Source organism: Cladophialophora carrionii (assembly GCF_000365165.1).
Source record: "Cladophialophora carrionii CBS 160.54 unplaced genomic scaffold supercont1.8, whole genome shotgun sequence".
In the NCBI taxonomy this organism is placed as follows: domain Eukaryota; kingdom Fungi; phylum Ascomycota; class Eurotiomycetes; order Chaetothyriales; family Herpotrichiellaceae; genus Cladophialophora; species Cladophialophora carrionii.
In genome coordinates this window covers 621,753-637,634 of record NW_008481833.1, presented here as the reverse complement: position 1 = coordinate 637,634, position 15,882 = coordinate 621,753, and the positions used below count along the sequence as shown (strand labels likewise).

Here is a 15,882-nt window from a genome sequence, read left to right as displayed (position 1 = left end):
GCAAGATCCACGCGTGTTCATGGCTAACTCGAGTCCACTCCGCCTCGAGATCCCCCGCATGACTACGCTTCCACGTTTCGTACCCGAGGAGGGTGTAGCCGACTTCGCATGAATGGCGTGATGGTCGTTCATTCAATCAGGGCTTACTTTGTACTTACACTCTCGATCCACACCTCCTACGAACACACACAATTTCTAGAAATTCGCGCCGCCAACATCCGCTCATAGAAGCAACTCCGGTAAGAAAGACTCCGTGCCTGTGTGGCATGTCGAAATGTCCTTCTCCAGCATTCCGATCCTCGACCTCTCGCTTGCGCGGGACCCCGCAACCAAGCCACAATTACTCAACGAGCTCCGGCACGCCCTGCTCGAAGTCGGCTTCCTGTACATCAAGAACACAGGAATCCCTGAGAGCCTGATCAATGAGGTCATCTCGTTGGGCAAAGCCTTCTTCGACCTCCCAGAGGAGAAGAAGCTCGAGATCGAGATGAAAAACGCGCCCTCCTTCCTCGGCTACAACAAGCTAGGCATGGAAATCACGCGCTTCAAGACCGACTGGCGCGAACAGATTGATTTGTCGACGCCGCATCCCGTACCTGGGCCAAATGATCCCCTGTACCGGAACCTGCTGGCCCCGAACTTGTGGCCCGACCCGAACGCCCTGCCGGGCTTCCGGGAAGTCTACGAGGAGTATATGGCCAAGATGGGCGACATGAGCATGGAGTTCACGAGCCTGATAGCCGAAGCGATCGGCCTGCCGAAGGATGCGTTCGCGCAGTTCTTCGACGACGCGCAGCAACACAAGCTGAAAGTTGTCAAGTATCCTGATTTGGAGGAGCTGGGGGTCGTAGGCGAGGCGCAGGGCGTCGGGCCTCACAAAGACAGCATGCTAACGAGTTACCTGCTGCAAGCGAGCCATCATCGCGGTCTGCAGGTCCAGAACGCGGAGGGTCAGTGGGTCGATTGTCCGCCTATTGATGGCACGTTTGTCGTGGCCATTGGACAGGGCATGGAGGCACTGACACAGGGGGTGTGCCAGTCGACAACCCATCGTGTGCAGAGTCCCGCACGCGGCTCGGGTGCCAGATACAGCATACCTTTCTTCCAGGGTGTCAGTTACGATGCGACATTCGAAAGTATGGACGTGCCGGATTCGGTTAAGAAGCTGAGAGCGGATATCCTGGAGAAGAGGGGAGGCCAGAGGCTCGATGATATAGAGTTCACCTTCATCAAGGGCATGTGGAGTCGATTAGGCGAGGCGACCTTGATGAACAGAATCAAGAGTCATCCCGACGTTGGGGAGAGATGGGTAAGTGTGATACGGGCATCTTTGTTGCCAATGAGGCGGTTGCTGACCGGACCGGCTATAACAGTATCCTGAACTTCTGAAGAAGATCCGAGCAGACCAAGCGGAAGAAGCAGCCAGGTTTGCGGCCGAAGAAAAGGCGGCTTCAACAACATCAACGCCGATTCCGACACAGCCACAGTCCATATCAGCACATTGATCGTTGAAGCTTCCGACATAGATTTGCGAATGGACCAGCTAGGTACGCGTCAGGACAAGAATCGTCCCTGCAGGTTCTCAGCTCAATTCAGATGATATGCCATGCTGAATCAGTGAGGTCCAGTTTCCCTCCCAGCCCGCTCTACCTCACGGCGTACACGTTTCCGGTGACAACGACACTATTTTCCAACCGCACCAAGTCGTTCTCGCACGGTCCACGTTCCTCGAAATAGTCCTTTAGCGGCGGAGTGTTCCATCTTTCGGCACTTTGTAGAATGACCTCAATGGACAACCCGTTTCCCGCAGCCAGAGCGAACCAGAAATGACCTTTTGCGTAGGAAACAGTCGTTCCGCGGAGGAAGTAGACAGCGGTAGCGATTAGACGAGGTGGTCTTATGCTGCCAGTGACGGATGATGCCATGTTGGACCGTATTTCCAACATCACATCCCCAAACGTTCGAGAGACGTCTTGCTCGCATACTCGCCGAAGCCGAGAGCCCATGAACGGCGGTCGCTCAAATCCAAAGTAGAATCACTTTTGAAAGGATCCCGCCCTCTCTGCAACCGATCTCCTTTTTGAACATGAGTCCGCGTTCATCTCATTCCAACAGCGTCTGATCAAATCCGGACCAGGCAGCATGTCCTTGCAACAGGGGCGTGATCGTGACCAGCCTCACAGTCAGAGAAGAATTCAGAAATCGGCACAGGGTCATCTCTGGAGATGATCCATCCCACTTGCGGTAGTGGACTTGCACATGCGATAGAGTCTAGTTAAGGGTAACAGTCCCCGGATCAGGCTCAGAACCTCAAAAGGGGCTTCCAAGCAAAGGCGAATCAATTTCTGAGGCCGTAGTTACCTTGTCGTTGCGGGTCGCGAATGTCGTATCCGTCGCCTGAAGCCCGTCGATGTTATCTGGTTAGTCTTGTTTCGCGATCCATGAGACCTCCTTGTCTCTGGAAGACAAGACATAAAATAACCTCGAAGACAGTGTCAGCGTGGGTGGACTAGTCTTTTTGCAAGGCAGTGAGCGAAGTTTGGCCCCAAACGCGCAACTTGAATACGTGTCTTTTAAACGCTCCTAAGGGGAGATAAAACATGTAAGCAGCTGTCGTAAAGCTACGTCTTAGCGGGCACACTCTCTCAGCTTCTTTTGCAGCTTCCTAGGTACCTGTTCCATGACATTTTGCATTGCCATGTTCGAGATTTCCAGATGCGTAGCCCGAAGCATACTTTTGCTATACCCCGCGCTACGCGCCGAAATCTCAACCATGCCCCTCTCCAGCCGCCACTGTTCTCAGTGCGACAAGCACCTGACCGCTAAAAAGAAGAACCTTTCCAAAAGGCCAAAAAGGGGACGACCACGAGAAGATTCGAACTCCTAATCTCTGGTGTTTTTCTGAACCGAAAACCAGCGCCTTAACCATTAGGCCACTAGAAACTCATTATAAGTATGACGATAAATCCGTTGAGGTGGTGATAAACTAACCGCGGCCGAGCATTTTCTGTAATGAATTTATCACGAATTTCTGCTGCTGCATCTTATATCAAACTAACAAAACCAAGCAGCAGGTGGGGTTGCGGTCACGCAATCCGAGCGGCAAAGAGGCTTTGATTTCAGTCTCCGCAGTTATGCTCCCGTTCGTTCGATCCATCCCTGCTACAGTACCTAACAATCTCAACTTTATGAATGACACAAGCTTGCCTCCTCCACGCGCGGACCTATCAATGGGAGCTCTATCCCGTGGAGGCCGGCAGTCTTTACTTGCTACGAGACAGGATTTGCAGTCGGCAATGTCCCACCGAGCGAGCACAACAGCGTCGATCGGACGCATTATCGCCAATTTATACCTACCAATTCAGCCAGTCTGACATGAACTCGCTCCAAAAGTCCTCCCCACCGAGTCTCGGCTCCGCGTTTGATGTACCTGGAGTCTGCAGAGCTCGAGTTGAGGCCGATTTGTCATTTTCGAGAAAGGAATTAACAAGCTCGTACGCTGAGCCTCGGTGACCAATGTCGGTGGAAGATTCGTCTTGATGTGCTTTGAAAGACCGTGCCCGCTCCGCCACTGCGACCAATATCCTGTCCAGCCAGCTCAGCAAGTGAGGCGCACGCAGAGCAATGTCCGCTTCTGGTTCCGCTTGAGACAAGCTGTTGTGCAGAGATCGAAAGCGTTCAATATACTCATGCACTGACCACGGATGTACTGAATCGGCGGGAGGACCACCAGTGGCTGCCAGACACCCGAGCCGAGCCAGAAGAAATAAAGTCGTGATCAAGTGTGCCCATTCAACAATGCCCATGCGAACGAGGTAGGACAACTCTTGATCGAGGATATTCGAAAGCAGTTGTTGGAAGTGATCGACACAAACTTGGACACCCGCGGGCGACGGTGATTTTGCGGTCGAGGACTTGAGCAGACTGTATGCTGCGGTAAAGTGGAAGGTCGATCTTACGGTTGATGATGTCTGTGGGTGCAGGAACGTCGTCTGCCAGTCTTTGAGCAAGCTGAATCCTGGTTCCGGAAGCTTTGCAGCACAGTTCGACGAAACGCGAGCAGTGTGATAGCGTACCACAAGATGCAGCAGCTCCACCAAGGCCGGGGCTTCTTTGTCTTGCGGTCTTTGCGATATGGTGGCCAATATCATCGCAGCATTCCTCAAACTGTCGATGCATCGCATGTTCTCCGCCCTGTCGTACCCCAAGACACCACCTCCACAGTTGAGGTAGTAGCACAGCAGAAACGCCCGGATTTCATTTGAGTCTGCCTCTTGCTGCGGTGAAGGGATGCTCGCCTTTGAGAACTTCTTGGGAAATCCCAAATCAGCAACCATGCCATTTGCGAGTTGCAGGAACTGGTAGACTTGGTGGGTTTCCAACTCAAAGCGACGGTGATACCAGGCCAAATACGTCAGAAGGTCCTGAAGGAGTTCCAGGCTAGTTTGTCCTCTCACGATGACTCGGTCAGCCAGGACATGCCGGAAAAGGTTGTCTGCTTGTTTTTCAAACTCTCGATCAGAGCTGCTTCCCGTGAGTATTGCAGCCAACAGCAACACAGGATTGGTTTCGAGCAGACGGCTCAACAGCGCGTTCGTGTCCGTGGTAGCATCTTTCCCATTTGAATGCGTAGAGGCAAGTTGGATTGCGAAGGGAACTGCTTGCGCCATCCGGCAATATTGGTCAAGAAACTCCTTCGCCTGTTGAAGCTCGAGATCCCTGCAAGCAGGCCACTGATCGATCGCACCGACTCCCAGCTCCACAAGAAGGCCATGGCCGAATGCCGCCTCGTTTTCCTGGCCGGCTGATTTGGTCCGGACTCGTTCCAGTAACAGCGGTTCTCCCACGGCAGCATTATTTGGGGCAAATCGACCTTTAATCCTGGCGACTGTCAAAACGGCCACCTCGGGTGCGACGCGACGAGGTATAAGTGCTCACCTCTTCAGAGTGGCTGTCTTCTTGATCGCTTCATGATAGACACATGTGACCCCGGAGCGCTCGCATCTGGTGCCATCAATTCAGTCCAAGAAACGTCTCTCCATCAGAGTAAAGACCCGCCAGCATACAGTATGCTCGTGGAGACTCACCTTCTGCACGTCCCCTCACGGCTGCCGGGTAGGCATCGAGACTTACGAGCCCGACAGGACTCACATGCGCGTCTGCAAGAGCCTTGCATTAGCGATTCATAGGCCAAACCCGGGCCCGATCTTTTGTGGACGAAGCACAGAGCACGGTAACAGTGGGCGAGGGATAAAACCCACAGGACCGTCAATTCGTCGGACCGACGGTAGCAGCGCCGGGATTGGTCGGCATTCGAGTCTGGGGCTCGGAGGATTATACTGCTAACTTCTTCCGTGGAGGACCAGCCGATCATATACCCCCTCGCGTCTCTCGACGAGGGGCCGAGAGGTTCTCGCAAGAATACTGACTAGGGATTCAAGATCATCAAGTACAGTACAGTGTGTCTACTTGCGGTTCGCCGTTCAGTCGTCACCCTACCCATCATGCTATGGGTATCTGCATCAATACGAGCACCACGACCGAGACGTGGGTACAGTCATACCGTCTATTTGTCCACTATTTCTCCTGTAAGACGGACAGCAATGATCGTGTCGTTTGTGCGACCGGGACTTGCACCTCATCATGCTCTGCCATTCATGGCACGTAGGTCGAAACCTATGCCGGCGCAAATGCAATCATCAACCTGGCCCCTCCCCTCCAGATCACTCCTTTCAACCACTTCGACTTCGACGGCCTCCCAGAACACCCAACTCAAGCGCATCACTGTCGCTGAGCACGCGTCCCATCTCGCCAGCCAACGCCTCAACCGGCCCGTGAGCCCTCACCTCTCGATCTACCGCCCGCAAATCACATGGTACTCGGGCGCGCTGATGCGCAACTCGGCCATCCTGATCACCGCCCCGGTATACATCTTCGGGGCGGCATATCTGATCGCCCCGCTTGTGGGCTGGCATCTCGACACGGCCAGTGTGGTCGAATGGTTCGGGTGTCTGCCACAGGCCGCAAGGCTGTCGATCAAGGCCGTCTTTGGATTTCCGTTCTGCTTCCATATCGTGCACGGCTTGAGGCACCTGATCTGGGACACGGGGATGATGTTGACGAACAGACAGGTTGCGATCAGTGGGTGGATTGGTCTGGGGGTTAGCGTCCTAGCGACGATGGGGTTGGTGGTGTGGTAATAATGAGCGGCGGCAGCGGCAGCGGCGGCAGCAATAGCTGCAGCAGTAGCAGTACCATCATGCGCATGTCGGGCGAGAAATAATACAAAACATGCAGTACTCCGTCCTGGGTAAAGAACACACGAAAATCGCTCAGTAAGGGCGCAGCGCATGCATGACTGAAACACATGTATCCATATCCATATCCATATCCGTTTCCATGCCATGCCATGTTCATACCGTACCTACCATACCATACCATACCACCCCATATCGTAGCAAAGTATCATACCTACCTAGTTCAAATCAACTCGCCCCAGCATTCTCCTCTTCTGTTTCGGCCTCCACTTCTGCAAGCGTTTTCCTCCTCGGCGTGTCGACCTTGTGCCTCTTCTCCCGCGTATCGCAGCCTAACCACAACAAGTCCGGCCGGCTATAATGGCCACAGATGTCGAGGAAGCTGCGCGCCATGATGGCCATGCTGGGATCGATATCCGCGATCACGAGGCCCTCGGCCGTGGGTTCCAACGGCTGGGAGAGCACGCGGCCGTCGGGCCCAATGACGGCAGAGAACCCCCCGCCGGGACTGTTCATCAGCATGCTCTGAGATGTGCCCATGAGGTCGATACCCCCGGACCCGAGGACGGTCGTGGCGTGCAGGACAAACGTCTGCGTCTCGACCGCGTATGTCTGTGAGAGACTTTGACAGCCTAGATCGGGCACAGAGAGGATGGAGGTTAGATTGGTTCAAAGTTGCAGGTGTAGGTAAATAGATAGATAGGTAGATAGATAGGCGGGGTCGTGTAGGCAGCGCAACGCCTGGCGGCGTCGCGCACGTCATACTGGTACTTACCCTCCTTGGACATACTCCACAGCTCGGGCCCGGCGTGCGGGCTCAACGGCGGCCAGGCCGCGACGTGGATATCCTCGCGCTGCGTGGCCGTGTGATACTTGAGCAACGGCTGACAGTGCTCCCAGCAGGCGAGGGATCCGACGCGCTTGCCGCCGCCCAGTTTGGTGGCCACGACGTTGAGCAGGCTGTTGCCGCTGGCGTCGCCGAAGATGGTGCGCTCCATGTGCGTGGGTTTGAGCTTGCGGCGGTGCATGAGCAGTTTGCCGTCGGCATCGATGATGGCCTGTGCGATGTACACCGAGTTGTGGTCGTTCTCGGAGAAGCCCAGTGCGACGACGACGCCGTGCTGCTTGGCGCACGCTTGGATGGTGCGCATCTCAGCCGAGTCCACGACCAGGGAGTTTTGGATGTATTTTGTCGAGAGCGCCGGGTCGACGGGGCGGTGCCTGAGAGAGCAGGAACGTGGTCAGCGCGCAATTGATTGTCGAATCATGTACGTAGAGTCGCTCTCAGCCACTCACCATATCCACGCTGGGTAGCCCGGGATGAATGCCTCAGAGAAGCCAACGAGTGTGACGCCTTTGCCGGCCGCTTCCGCGATGATGGAGCAGGTCTTTTTGACCGAGGCGGCAAGGTCGAGCCACTCGGGCTCGTATTGAGCTGCTGCCACGCGCAGGGTGGACGAGGGGGGTGTTGCGCTGCCCATGGCTGCGAAAAGGCGACTTGTGAAGAAGGATCGCTACGGTGAGTGAGTGACAAGGAGATTGATTGTTCGCACTCCCTAGGAAGCACGGAGACTCCGGGACGTCCGATATATATGACACGACGTCTGCTAGAGTAAGACGCAAAACAACGCAAGTCCGAGCGGATGCGTGCCTTGCGATGTGAGCTATTGAACGAACGAACGACTGGTGGGTGGGCAGGTGGTGAGCTGTCCCCGATAAGAGTAAGTCCTGTGGCTTGAGCTCACCGTGTCAACCTTCTCCGGCGGTACAATTCATGCTGATAAGTGTCCGGCTGAGCCCATAACGTCTAGATCCTGCGTCCTGTGTACTAGGCGTCAAGCCGTTTCAACCCAGAAGGGTCCATGGACGAGGGGCTAAGGCAGGACACTCGGGCTTCTCGTATCGCTTGACGCGGGGTCGGTAGAGAGTCCCTCAGGCCCTCGTGTCAACCACGGCGCTATTTCCGCTCGCAAGAACTGGACTCTTAGCTGGTTCGCCTTGTATTTTCGCTAGCTTGACGAGAACCGAATCGAGAAAGGTAGCTGCGAGCGCTGACTGGTGTTGTCCTTACCGGCAAGGGACGGGCTAAGGAGCACCCACGCATTCCCCACCTAAGGCTCCCGCTGCTTCTACAGTAAAGTTACAGCTTCTCAAGCAGCATGAGCCCTGTTCCCTCCCGACAGCCGATGTACTCAGCCTCCAGATCGCCCTTCTTCAAGACGCACAGCTCAACCCAGATCGAGAGCTTGCCGTCCTCGCTATGCTTCCCGCCTGGTCCATAGGCCTCGAACGTAGTCTGCCGCAACTTGACGTGATCTTTGAACGAGCGTCCGGCCAACTCAAAATGAGCAAGGTCGAGGAAGTACATCAACTGATTCGTCTCGGCAACGGCGTCCGTGTCCACTTCCAAGTCGACGCCCGGCTCGAAGGTCGGCTTGGGCTTTTCGTGACCGATGTTGAAGGTGAATGAGACTACTCCGTTCTTGTTCCGCTCAGTATCCAGATGGTTCATCCAAGCGACAGCATGCGGGGCCAGCTCCTCTTTCCAGGTCTCGAGCTCCTCCTTGGGCAGGTTGGGCTGTCTCTGGCCCTCCCGACAGAAACACAGATTATCGGGAATGTTGGTAATTTTGACCCTTCCACGCTTGATATCGGCTGACGTGGAGGCTTTGGCGAGATCGACCACTTGCTTCCCAGCGTCTGGCTTCGCCCTGGCAACGGTGACGAGCGGCGATGTAAACGTGTCGCTCGGGTCGGTGTGCTTGTCAGGATTTTCACTCAAACGATGTCGATAGACACCCCAGTATCCTTCATCGGAACTCTGCTTGAGTCCGAGCATGGTTGCCAGGCCAGACGTTTCGTCCTGGTTGGCTGCGAACATGTATCGCGACTTGGGAACGGTCATGACTTCGCGCCATACACCGGCGTCATCCGGCAAATTGTCCCAGAACTGTTTCACTTCGTCCGTTGCCTTCCATTTCTCGTAGTCCGCGGATTGGAGCCAGTATGCCACGAAAACGGTCGATCGGGGACCATCCCGAGGGACACCGTGGCTTTCGTCCTGCAAGTGATCGATTCTACCAGCTGACTTGCCGAGCAAAGTGTAGAGGTCCGAGATTATCTTCTTCTTTTCAGCCGTAAGGCTATCATGTTGCACGCCGAAGAGACCATACGTGAAGACGAGGCCTTCGCCCTCCAAGTTTGCCAGGAATACCATTGTGCTACCGCTGGTGCGCGAGAACAAGCTGCGAGGCGGAGAAAGTGGTCAAACGAAAAGTGGACAGTGCACCCCAAGTGAGGGTTAGTCAACTCGATATAACCTTTCTCTCTTTGTCGAAGAGGATGTTTCCTTGACGCACGCTAGTCCTCGTATTGACGGGCGATTTGCAACGCGTACACTCGCATTGGACTGAGGTTGACAAGACACGAATCGCCATAATTCCGCCCAGGATTGGCGACAGTCTTAAGAACGGGCTGGAACGCTCGTAATTAGAAGTGAGGCTCCGATAAGACTTACCAGTCGCGGTTTGACCGGGTGTCCTGGGGATCGGCCGTGCTGGTGAAGGCCGAGGGGCGAAGATGGCTGGTCTGGATGAATTCTCCTTCCCCGAAGCCATCCACCTACCAGCCGCAGAGTCTGCCTGCTCACAGCACTGTGAGGAGAACATCGTGTGGCGTATGCTCTCTGCAACAGCTGGATGTAGTCATGAGCGTGTAAAACTCTGAGCAGCCAGATGAACGCGTGAAGCACGAATCTTGCAGCCACGCCGCAATGCCGGAGAGGATCAACGTCTTGCCGACTGGTGTCAGCGAACTGCTGTCCTCGGCGAGAGGTGACGAGGCAGCGCGGCGAGCATAGCTTGCACCATCGATTCACTCGTTCAGCCTCTTGGTCAACAGCGGAACGGCTCCTATGCAAGAAGATGGTGCTCGATCAGAGCGAGCAGAGAACTGGTGGGTTCAACGGTGGAGGGCAGCGTGATCTGTCAGAATTGTCGCAGCCGTCTCCCGTGTCAATTCCTGAGGTCATAGCAGAATGAAAGACGTCAGTCCAAGCACGAGCTCCATGTCGAGCCCATGAATACCTACCATACCCCGGACTTCTTATGACCACATCGACATCATACCGAGGTATACATCCACACCTCAAGCGAACGGATAGGTGTTGAACCTCAGATCACTCCTCATTTCTGCGCCTTCTACTGTGTGATAGTTACATTGCTTCCACCACATCTGCAACACAAACATGGCCGGCGGCAAATCCCTCAAAGAGTCCGCGGCATCGAACCCGACAGCCCTGGGTGATCCTGTTTCGCTGAAGGCCGAGAAGTCTGACACCTCGCCCACGGAACAGGACCGGCCGAACAAGACGGGCGAGAATACGATCGAACACGACAAGCCGAATCAAAGTGCCCAGCATCCAGCGCTTCAGGGCGGCGGCGGCGGCAGCGGTGGGCCATCGAGTCGCGTGCAGGGTGTCAAACAACTCGCGCCCACGGAGCAGGACATCAACCAGAGCACGCAGAATCCCACGCTGCAGCCATCGGACAAGCATAATCAGAGTCTGAAGGAGCTCGCGAAGAAGGATCTGGGCCAGGCCGAGAAGGGCAATCGCTCCATGATAGGAGATCCTGTCAGTTTGAAGGCCGAAACGAGCGACACAGATCCAGTAAAGGATGGTGGCGAGCGGGAGGACGGGACTGGAAGAAGTGGGAAAACTGGCAAGGGCCGAGATTCAAAGCTCTAAGCTGTAATTGTTGGACAGCGCGCACAAGGAGGCTGTGGTCTCTTGTACAAGCAAGTGGGCATCTCCTCGACATTCGCAAGTTCTGGGGAGAAGTGTACGCACGGTCACGCTTCGAATGATGGCACGTTCAGGAATTCGCTGGTTTCTGCTTCATTTCACATTTCTTTACACTTCGGGTCCCCCGTCATTCACATCTCAACCTCGTGCTAGGACGGCTCCCTCCTTCATCGTCGTGATGGCCTTGACATTTGCGTATGCCAAAATCCCCAGGGTCCCGAATTCCGTCCCGATGCCACTTTCCTTCACGCCGCCAAATTGGGCCTGAGGTCCCGCAGCTGGGTAACTGTTAATCCAGACCGACCCGGTCTCCAACTTGTCCGCGACTTCCTGCAACTTCTGCGCATCCTTGCCAAACACCGTGGCGCCCAGGCCAGCTCGGGAATTGTTGGCCCGGCGGATGACCTCGTCGATGTCGTCGTATTTCTGCACCGGCACGATCGGTCCAAATGGCTCTTCCTGCACGATCAAGCTGTCATCGGGCGGGTTGTCGACGATCGTGGGGTTGATGAAGAAGCCGTTCGTCTCGGGGACGTCACCTGACCCAAGCGCAAACTTGTATCCTTGTTCCTTGGTGTCCTTGAAAAACGTCTTGACTTTCTCGTACTGCATGCTGTTTTGAATGGGACCGAGCATGACGCCTTCGTCGTTCGAGGGACCGACTTTCAACGACTTGGCCACGTTGACAAGAGCTTCCAGGAATGCGTCGTAAATGGAGCTGTGCACGTAGATGCGCTTGGAGGCGATGCAGACCTGCGAGGTGTTGTAGAATGCACCCTGCAGAAGTGAGTAAGTGGTTTAAACTTCCAGGGGGGAGATAGGGTCACGTACCATGGCAACCAGAGGCGCCGTCTTTGCGATATCTGCGTCGGGCAAAACGATCGAGGGGTCGTTGCCACCCATTTCCAGGGTGACTCTTTTCACGGTCTTAGCAGCGGCGGCCATGACCTTCTTGCCCGTGGCGATCGAGCCGGTGAAGCTGATCTTGTGGATGTCCGGGTGGTCGACCAGCGCAGGACCCAGCTTGTCATCGCCGCCGAGAGCCTGGACCAGCCCAGGAGGGAACACTTGGTTTGCGATCTCGACCATCTTCAGTGCGGTGTATCTGCTCGGCCGTCAGCGTTACGTCTCTGTGAGAGGGGGTTTTCCTTCGGCATACGGCGTAAAAGGACTCGGCTTGACAATAATGGCATTCCCCATCTGCACCGCTGGCAACACCTTGCCCAAGCTCAGTAACAGGGGGAAGTTCCACGGGCAGATGGCCGCGGCGACACCCAACGGCACAAACTTGTTCACAATCGTCCGATCCTCAAGATCGTAAGTCTCGCCCTTGGGCTCCTTCATGTCGACGTGCCACTGAATGAACTGGGACACGCCTTTCACCTCGGCGGCGCCGAATTGGCGGGGCTTCCCGGTCTCCTTCAGTAGCAGCTCGATCATCTCTTCCTGATACGCCTCGATGGCGTCCTTGAAGCGCGCGATGCGTTCAGTGCGGTACTCCCAGGTCGTGGTCTTCCACTCTGCGAAGGCTTTATTGGCGGCAGCGACGGCATCTTCGATATCTTCGGGTGTGGCCACAGGGACATCCCAGTTGGGTTGCTTGGTGGTGGGGTCGATGCCGTGGTACTTTTGCTTTGAGCTGCGAGGAGAACCGGCGACGATGTTGTTGAACGTGGTGAAGTCGATCGTCTCAAGTTTCGAGGGCGCCATGGCGGATGATATGGTCCGTCTGTTCCTCGTTCCTATGTCTCAGGCTTATCTCTGGCGACGTACGGGATAGATAAGAAAAGAGAGAAGCACAGCAGACAGTCAAGAAAGTGCTCACCCTACTTATACCTACACGATCGAGCCCTTGTCGACCTGGCCACCGAGTCCAGATTCGGGACTCTGCTGACACTGGCACCCCCGTGCATAATGGCCGTGAGACGCGTTCTAATCACTGCCGATGTGGAGTGGTTACTTGTGTTCGTACGACTTACTGTGTAAGAACAGGGACCATGAAGGTGGACTCCCCCGCCCCTCCAGTCATTAGTTAGCACGAGTCAGACGAAGGGAGCGAGGGGTACGAGGGGCTGGCACGCAATACACGATCACCGAGGACGAGGAGTGCCACTACGCGTACTTGGGCCCTTACACTCTATCGTGGTGTACCTCGTAATCCCTGCTCTACCGTCGTAAGTGCCGGCTGACCACGTGGAGCAGCGTGCATAAAAACGAGGTTGAATCCGCAAATGGGCCCGATACAGTTTCCCTTGAACAAGGATCGTTTACTAGATACCACACTTTGTCACTGAAGATGGTCTACAGTAGAAACACACGACGGAGCGTTTGAGCAAGACTGTTTTCGATAGAAGTGCCAGCCAGTCAAAGCACTCATAGCAGTGCCAAATACCGACTGTTAGCGTTGCCGAATGAACAGTAATGCGGCCGAATGAGCGCGAGAGACAGGTAGATGATCCAGTATCGCCAGAAGTTGAAGGAGCGACGTGGAATCGCTTGGCCTATGAAATTCGTGAAAGGTTCTGCCGTAGTGCTCATGCGGCCGAATGCGCAGTCAGGCGCCTGCCTTTGTTCGAGTCAGATCCCCAGCACACTCAGATTTTTTCATCTGCTGGCTCCCACGCCACAAAGGATGGGTCTCAAGTCAGCAGGAAATACATGAGACGCGCAAGCCGTCGAACCGTGCCTGGCAGGAGTAGCATTGTGAACAACAGTGCATGCCATCCATTCTGGGTTAATAATACAAGATTACCAGTTATCCCCGATCCCCACCCTTCGCCGTCGGTACGTCGCCCAGTATCGAAGGCGCCGTCAAGTAGTCAGCCCATAATTGCATGGGCAGCTCAACAACATATTCACTCTTGCCGACATGAGGTCCTCGTCGTATCGGAACACCACGTCAGCGTTCATGACAAGCTCAGACGCACATGTCTGTAGAGACTTTCGTCTTACTGCGAATGCCACTAGGATTTGATCGATGACTAAATATGCATTGAACTTGAGGCGAGATGTGGCCACCCCCCGGCGAGACTCCAGGTCTCCGATTTTTCGACCGTCCGTCGAGTAAGGGGCTGCCATCCTGGAAATGTTCGATCAAGCCCGCTTGAGCAGGACCACGAACGTAGCTTTCTTGGTCTTGGTCTGAGCGTGATCAAGATATGCCTCCAACTCCTCGTCTTCGTCGATGCGATAGGGAATCTCGTTGCCACCAGCGTCCTTCTCCACTCCATCGATCCGTTCCGCTGTGGAATTTGGATATTTGTCGGCAATTAGCGTTCGAAGCTCCTGTACAGTATGGTTTGCCAAGGACCCCAGCCAGAGTTTGGTCGTCGTATACATGGTGGACTCGGGATGGGGACGGATGTACACGGGTGTCAGAGTCGAGACCTGTGGAGTACCAAGATTGTCCGCCACCTGCAGCAGATTAGGGTCAATCTGGAGGTCTGACAAATCATTCTGTGGCGCAGGATTGGACACTTCGCTGAATGGGTTGGCGGGCGAGGCGGCTGCGTACGAGTTCGCGGCCGGTGCAGGAGTCGGAGCTGGCGGCCCAGGAGTGGCAACCTCAACCCGCGCAGAAGGTGGTGTCGGCTTGCTCTTTCGGAACGTTCCCTTCTTCTTGGCGCGATCGTCTCGGACGCGTTTCATGACATCGCGACACAAGAGTTCCATGGCATCGAGCTTCTTCTTGTGGTCGGGGTCGTTTTCTGGGCCTGGTGCTAGAAGAGCCTGCAGGTACGCGTTGTTGGCGACCCAACGGTCTTTGAGATCTTTCCACTTCTCGGGGCCCATCTCGAGTTTGCTGGTGTAATGCTCCGACTCGAGGATGTCGTAGAACTCGCCGCGAATTTGGCGACTCTGGTCAGGATTCAGGCCCAGAACATTCTTGGATTCCAGGATGGTGAGTCGTTTTCCCATGGTACGAATGCGCTTGGTGACATCGGTGCAGATGACATCCAGAGCGAGCTCTTTGGATTGCAGGTTGGATGTGTCCTGCCACACCACGCGCTGCAGGAGGGCACTCTCACGAATGAGACGATCTTTGATGGCTTGCCACTTCTCAGCGCCAGCGACAGTCTTTTGCAGAATCTGCTCTTCTTCGCACATGGCCTGGAACTGATCGCGGATAGCGCGATACTCTCTCACCTCGAGACCCAGAATATGTCTACTCTCCTCGAGTGTAGTCTCGGAAGGGAATCGAGGCGGGAGTCCAGCGGGGTCGGCTGGGAGCCCGGCATAACCTTTGGTTCGACGACGACGCTTCCTCTCAGCCCAGCGCTGGTCACTGATTGTTTGCAGCTCTTGAAGTCTCTCCCTCTGGCGCTCAACGAATTCCGGTGGCGGGTCGTCCAAGGCTTGAGGTTCCGCATCCTGAGCAGGTTGCGGACCGCTTTCTTCATCCTTCGCCGCCTGGAGTAACTGCGCTTCGAGGGTCGCGTCAGTGTCATCACCAGGCGCCTGCTTAGCACCATTTGGAATTCGCATGAGCCAGCGATTCTTGGCGCGTAGTCTCATTAGCTCACGTTCCTTGATGTCGTGACCTTCGGCTTGAAGGGTTTGGAGCATGTTGCGCTGACTGTAGTTGGCCTCCCAAAGCTCTTTCACACGTTCGAGAAGGTCATCGTCGCGGAAGGTTGGCTTGCGTTTGGACGGGAAACCCCATCGCTTGAATTGAGTTTGAAAAGCGCGCTTGGAAGGTGCGAAGTTGACCGTGTCGCGCATGTGCTGCATGATGTCCTCGAGGGACTGTTGTTATTAGTGACCGCGACGATGAAAGAAGGGTGAGTGGGGTGATTCCTGACATACCTTTCTCTCCTCGAT

At 55.2% G+C, this 15,882-nt stretch overlaps 8 protein-coding genes and 1 pseudogene across 9 annotated transcripts; 3 read left to right on the top strand and 6 right to left on the bottom strand.

Moving 5' to 3' along the window:
• Positions 1 to 274: 274 nt before the first annotated feature.
• G647_08888 (uncharacterized protein) lies at positions 275 to 1,505 on the top strand (the record flags this gene model as incomplete). Its single annotated transcript, XM_008733193.1, has 2 exons — positions 275 to 1,309; positions 1,374 to 1,505. The coding sequence occupies 2 exons, from the start codon at positions 275 to 277 to the stop codon at positions 1,503 to 1,505; spliced, it is 1,167 nt and encodes a 388-aa protein (XP_008731415.1).
• A 1,355-nt stretch (positions 1,506 to 2,860) lies between these two features.
• G647_08887 lies at positions 2,861 to 2,943 on the bottom strand (annotated as a pseudogene). Its single transcript has one exon. The product of its transcript is annotated as a tRNA-OTHER (tRNA).
• A 410-nt stretch (positions 2,944 to 3,353) lies between these two features.
• Positions 3,354 to 4,670, bottom strand: G647_08886 (uncharacterized protein; the record flags this gene model as incomplete). Its single annotated transcript, XM_008733192.1, has 1 exon — positions 3,354 to 4,670. The coding sequence occupies one exon, from the start codon at positions 4,668 to 4,670 to the stop codon at positions 3,354 to 3,356; it is 1,317 nt and encodes a 438-aa protein (XP_008731414.1).
• Positions 4,671 to 5,678: 1,008 nt separating this feature from the next.
• On the top strand, positions 5,679 to 6,200 carry G647_08885 (succinate dehydrogenase, cytochrome b556 subunit; the record flags this gene model as incomplete). Its single annotated transcript, XM_008733191.1, has 1 exon — positions 5,679 to 6,200. One exon carries the CDS (start codon positions 5,679 to 5,681, stop codon positions 6,198 to 6,200), a length of 522 nt encoding a protein of 173 aa, XP_008731413.1.
• Positions 6,201 to 6,485: 285 nt separating this feature from the next.
• On the bottom strand, positions 6,486 to 7,738 carry G647_08884 (uncharacterized protein; the record flags this gene model as incomplete). Its single annotated transcript, XM_008733190.1, has 3 exons — positions 6,486 to 6,889; positions 7,033 to 7,478; positions 7,554 to 7,738. The coding sequence occupies 3 exons, from the start codon at positions 7,736 to 7,738 to the stop codon at positions 6,486 to 6,488; spliced, it is 1,035 nt and encodes a 344-aa protein (XP_008731412.1).
• A 659-nt stretch (positions 7,739 to 8,397) lies between these two features.
• G647_08883 (uncharacterized protein) lies at positions 8,398 to 9,474 on the bottom strand (the record flags this gene model as incomplete). Its single annotated transcript, XM_008733189.1, has 1 exon — positions 8,398 to 9,474. One exon carries the CDS (start codon positions 9,472 to 9,474, stop codon positions 8,398 to 8,400), a length of 1,077 nt encoding a protein of 358 aa, XP_008731411.1.
• A 1,029-nt stretch (positions 9,475 to 10,503) lies between these two features.
• G647_08882 (uncharacterized protein) lies at positions 10,504 to 11,004 on the top strand (the record flags this gene model as incomplete). The annotated part of the gene is made up of 1 exon (XM_008733188.1): positions 10,504 to 11,004. The coding sequence occupies one exon, from the start codon at positions 10,504 to 10,506 to the stop codon at positions 11,002 to 11,004; it is 501 nt and encodes a 166-aa protein (XP_008731410.1).
• Positions 11,005 to 11,199: 195 nt separating this feature from the next.
• Positions 11,200 to 12,771, bottom strand: G647_08881 (uncharacterized protein; the record flags this gene model as incomplete). Its single annotated transcript, XM_008733187.1, has 3 exons — positions 11,200 to 11,838; positions 11,893 to 12,166; positions 12,221 to 12,771. 3 exons carry the CDS (start codon positions 12,769 to 12,771, stop codon positions 11,200 to 11,202), a joined length of 1,464 nt encoding a protein of 487 aa, XP_008731409.1.
• A 1,383-nt stretch (positions 12,772 to 14,154) lies between these two features.
• G647_08880 (uncharacterized protein) lies at positions 14,155 to 15,792 on the bottom strand (the record flags this gene model as incomplete). The annotated part of the gene is made up of 1 exon (XM_008733186.1): positions 14,155 to 15,792. The coding sequence occupies one exon, from the start codon at positions 15,790 to 15,792 to the stop codon at positions 14,155 to 14,157; it is 1,638 nt and encodes a 545-aa protein (XP_008731408.1).
• Between the last annotated feature and the right edge of the window lie 90 nt (positions 15,793 to 15,882).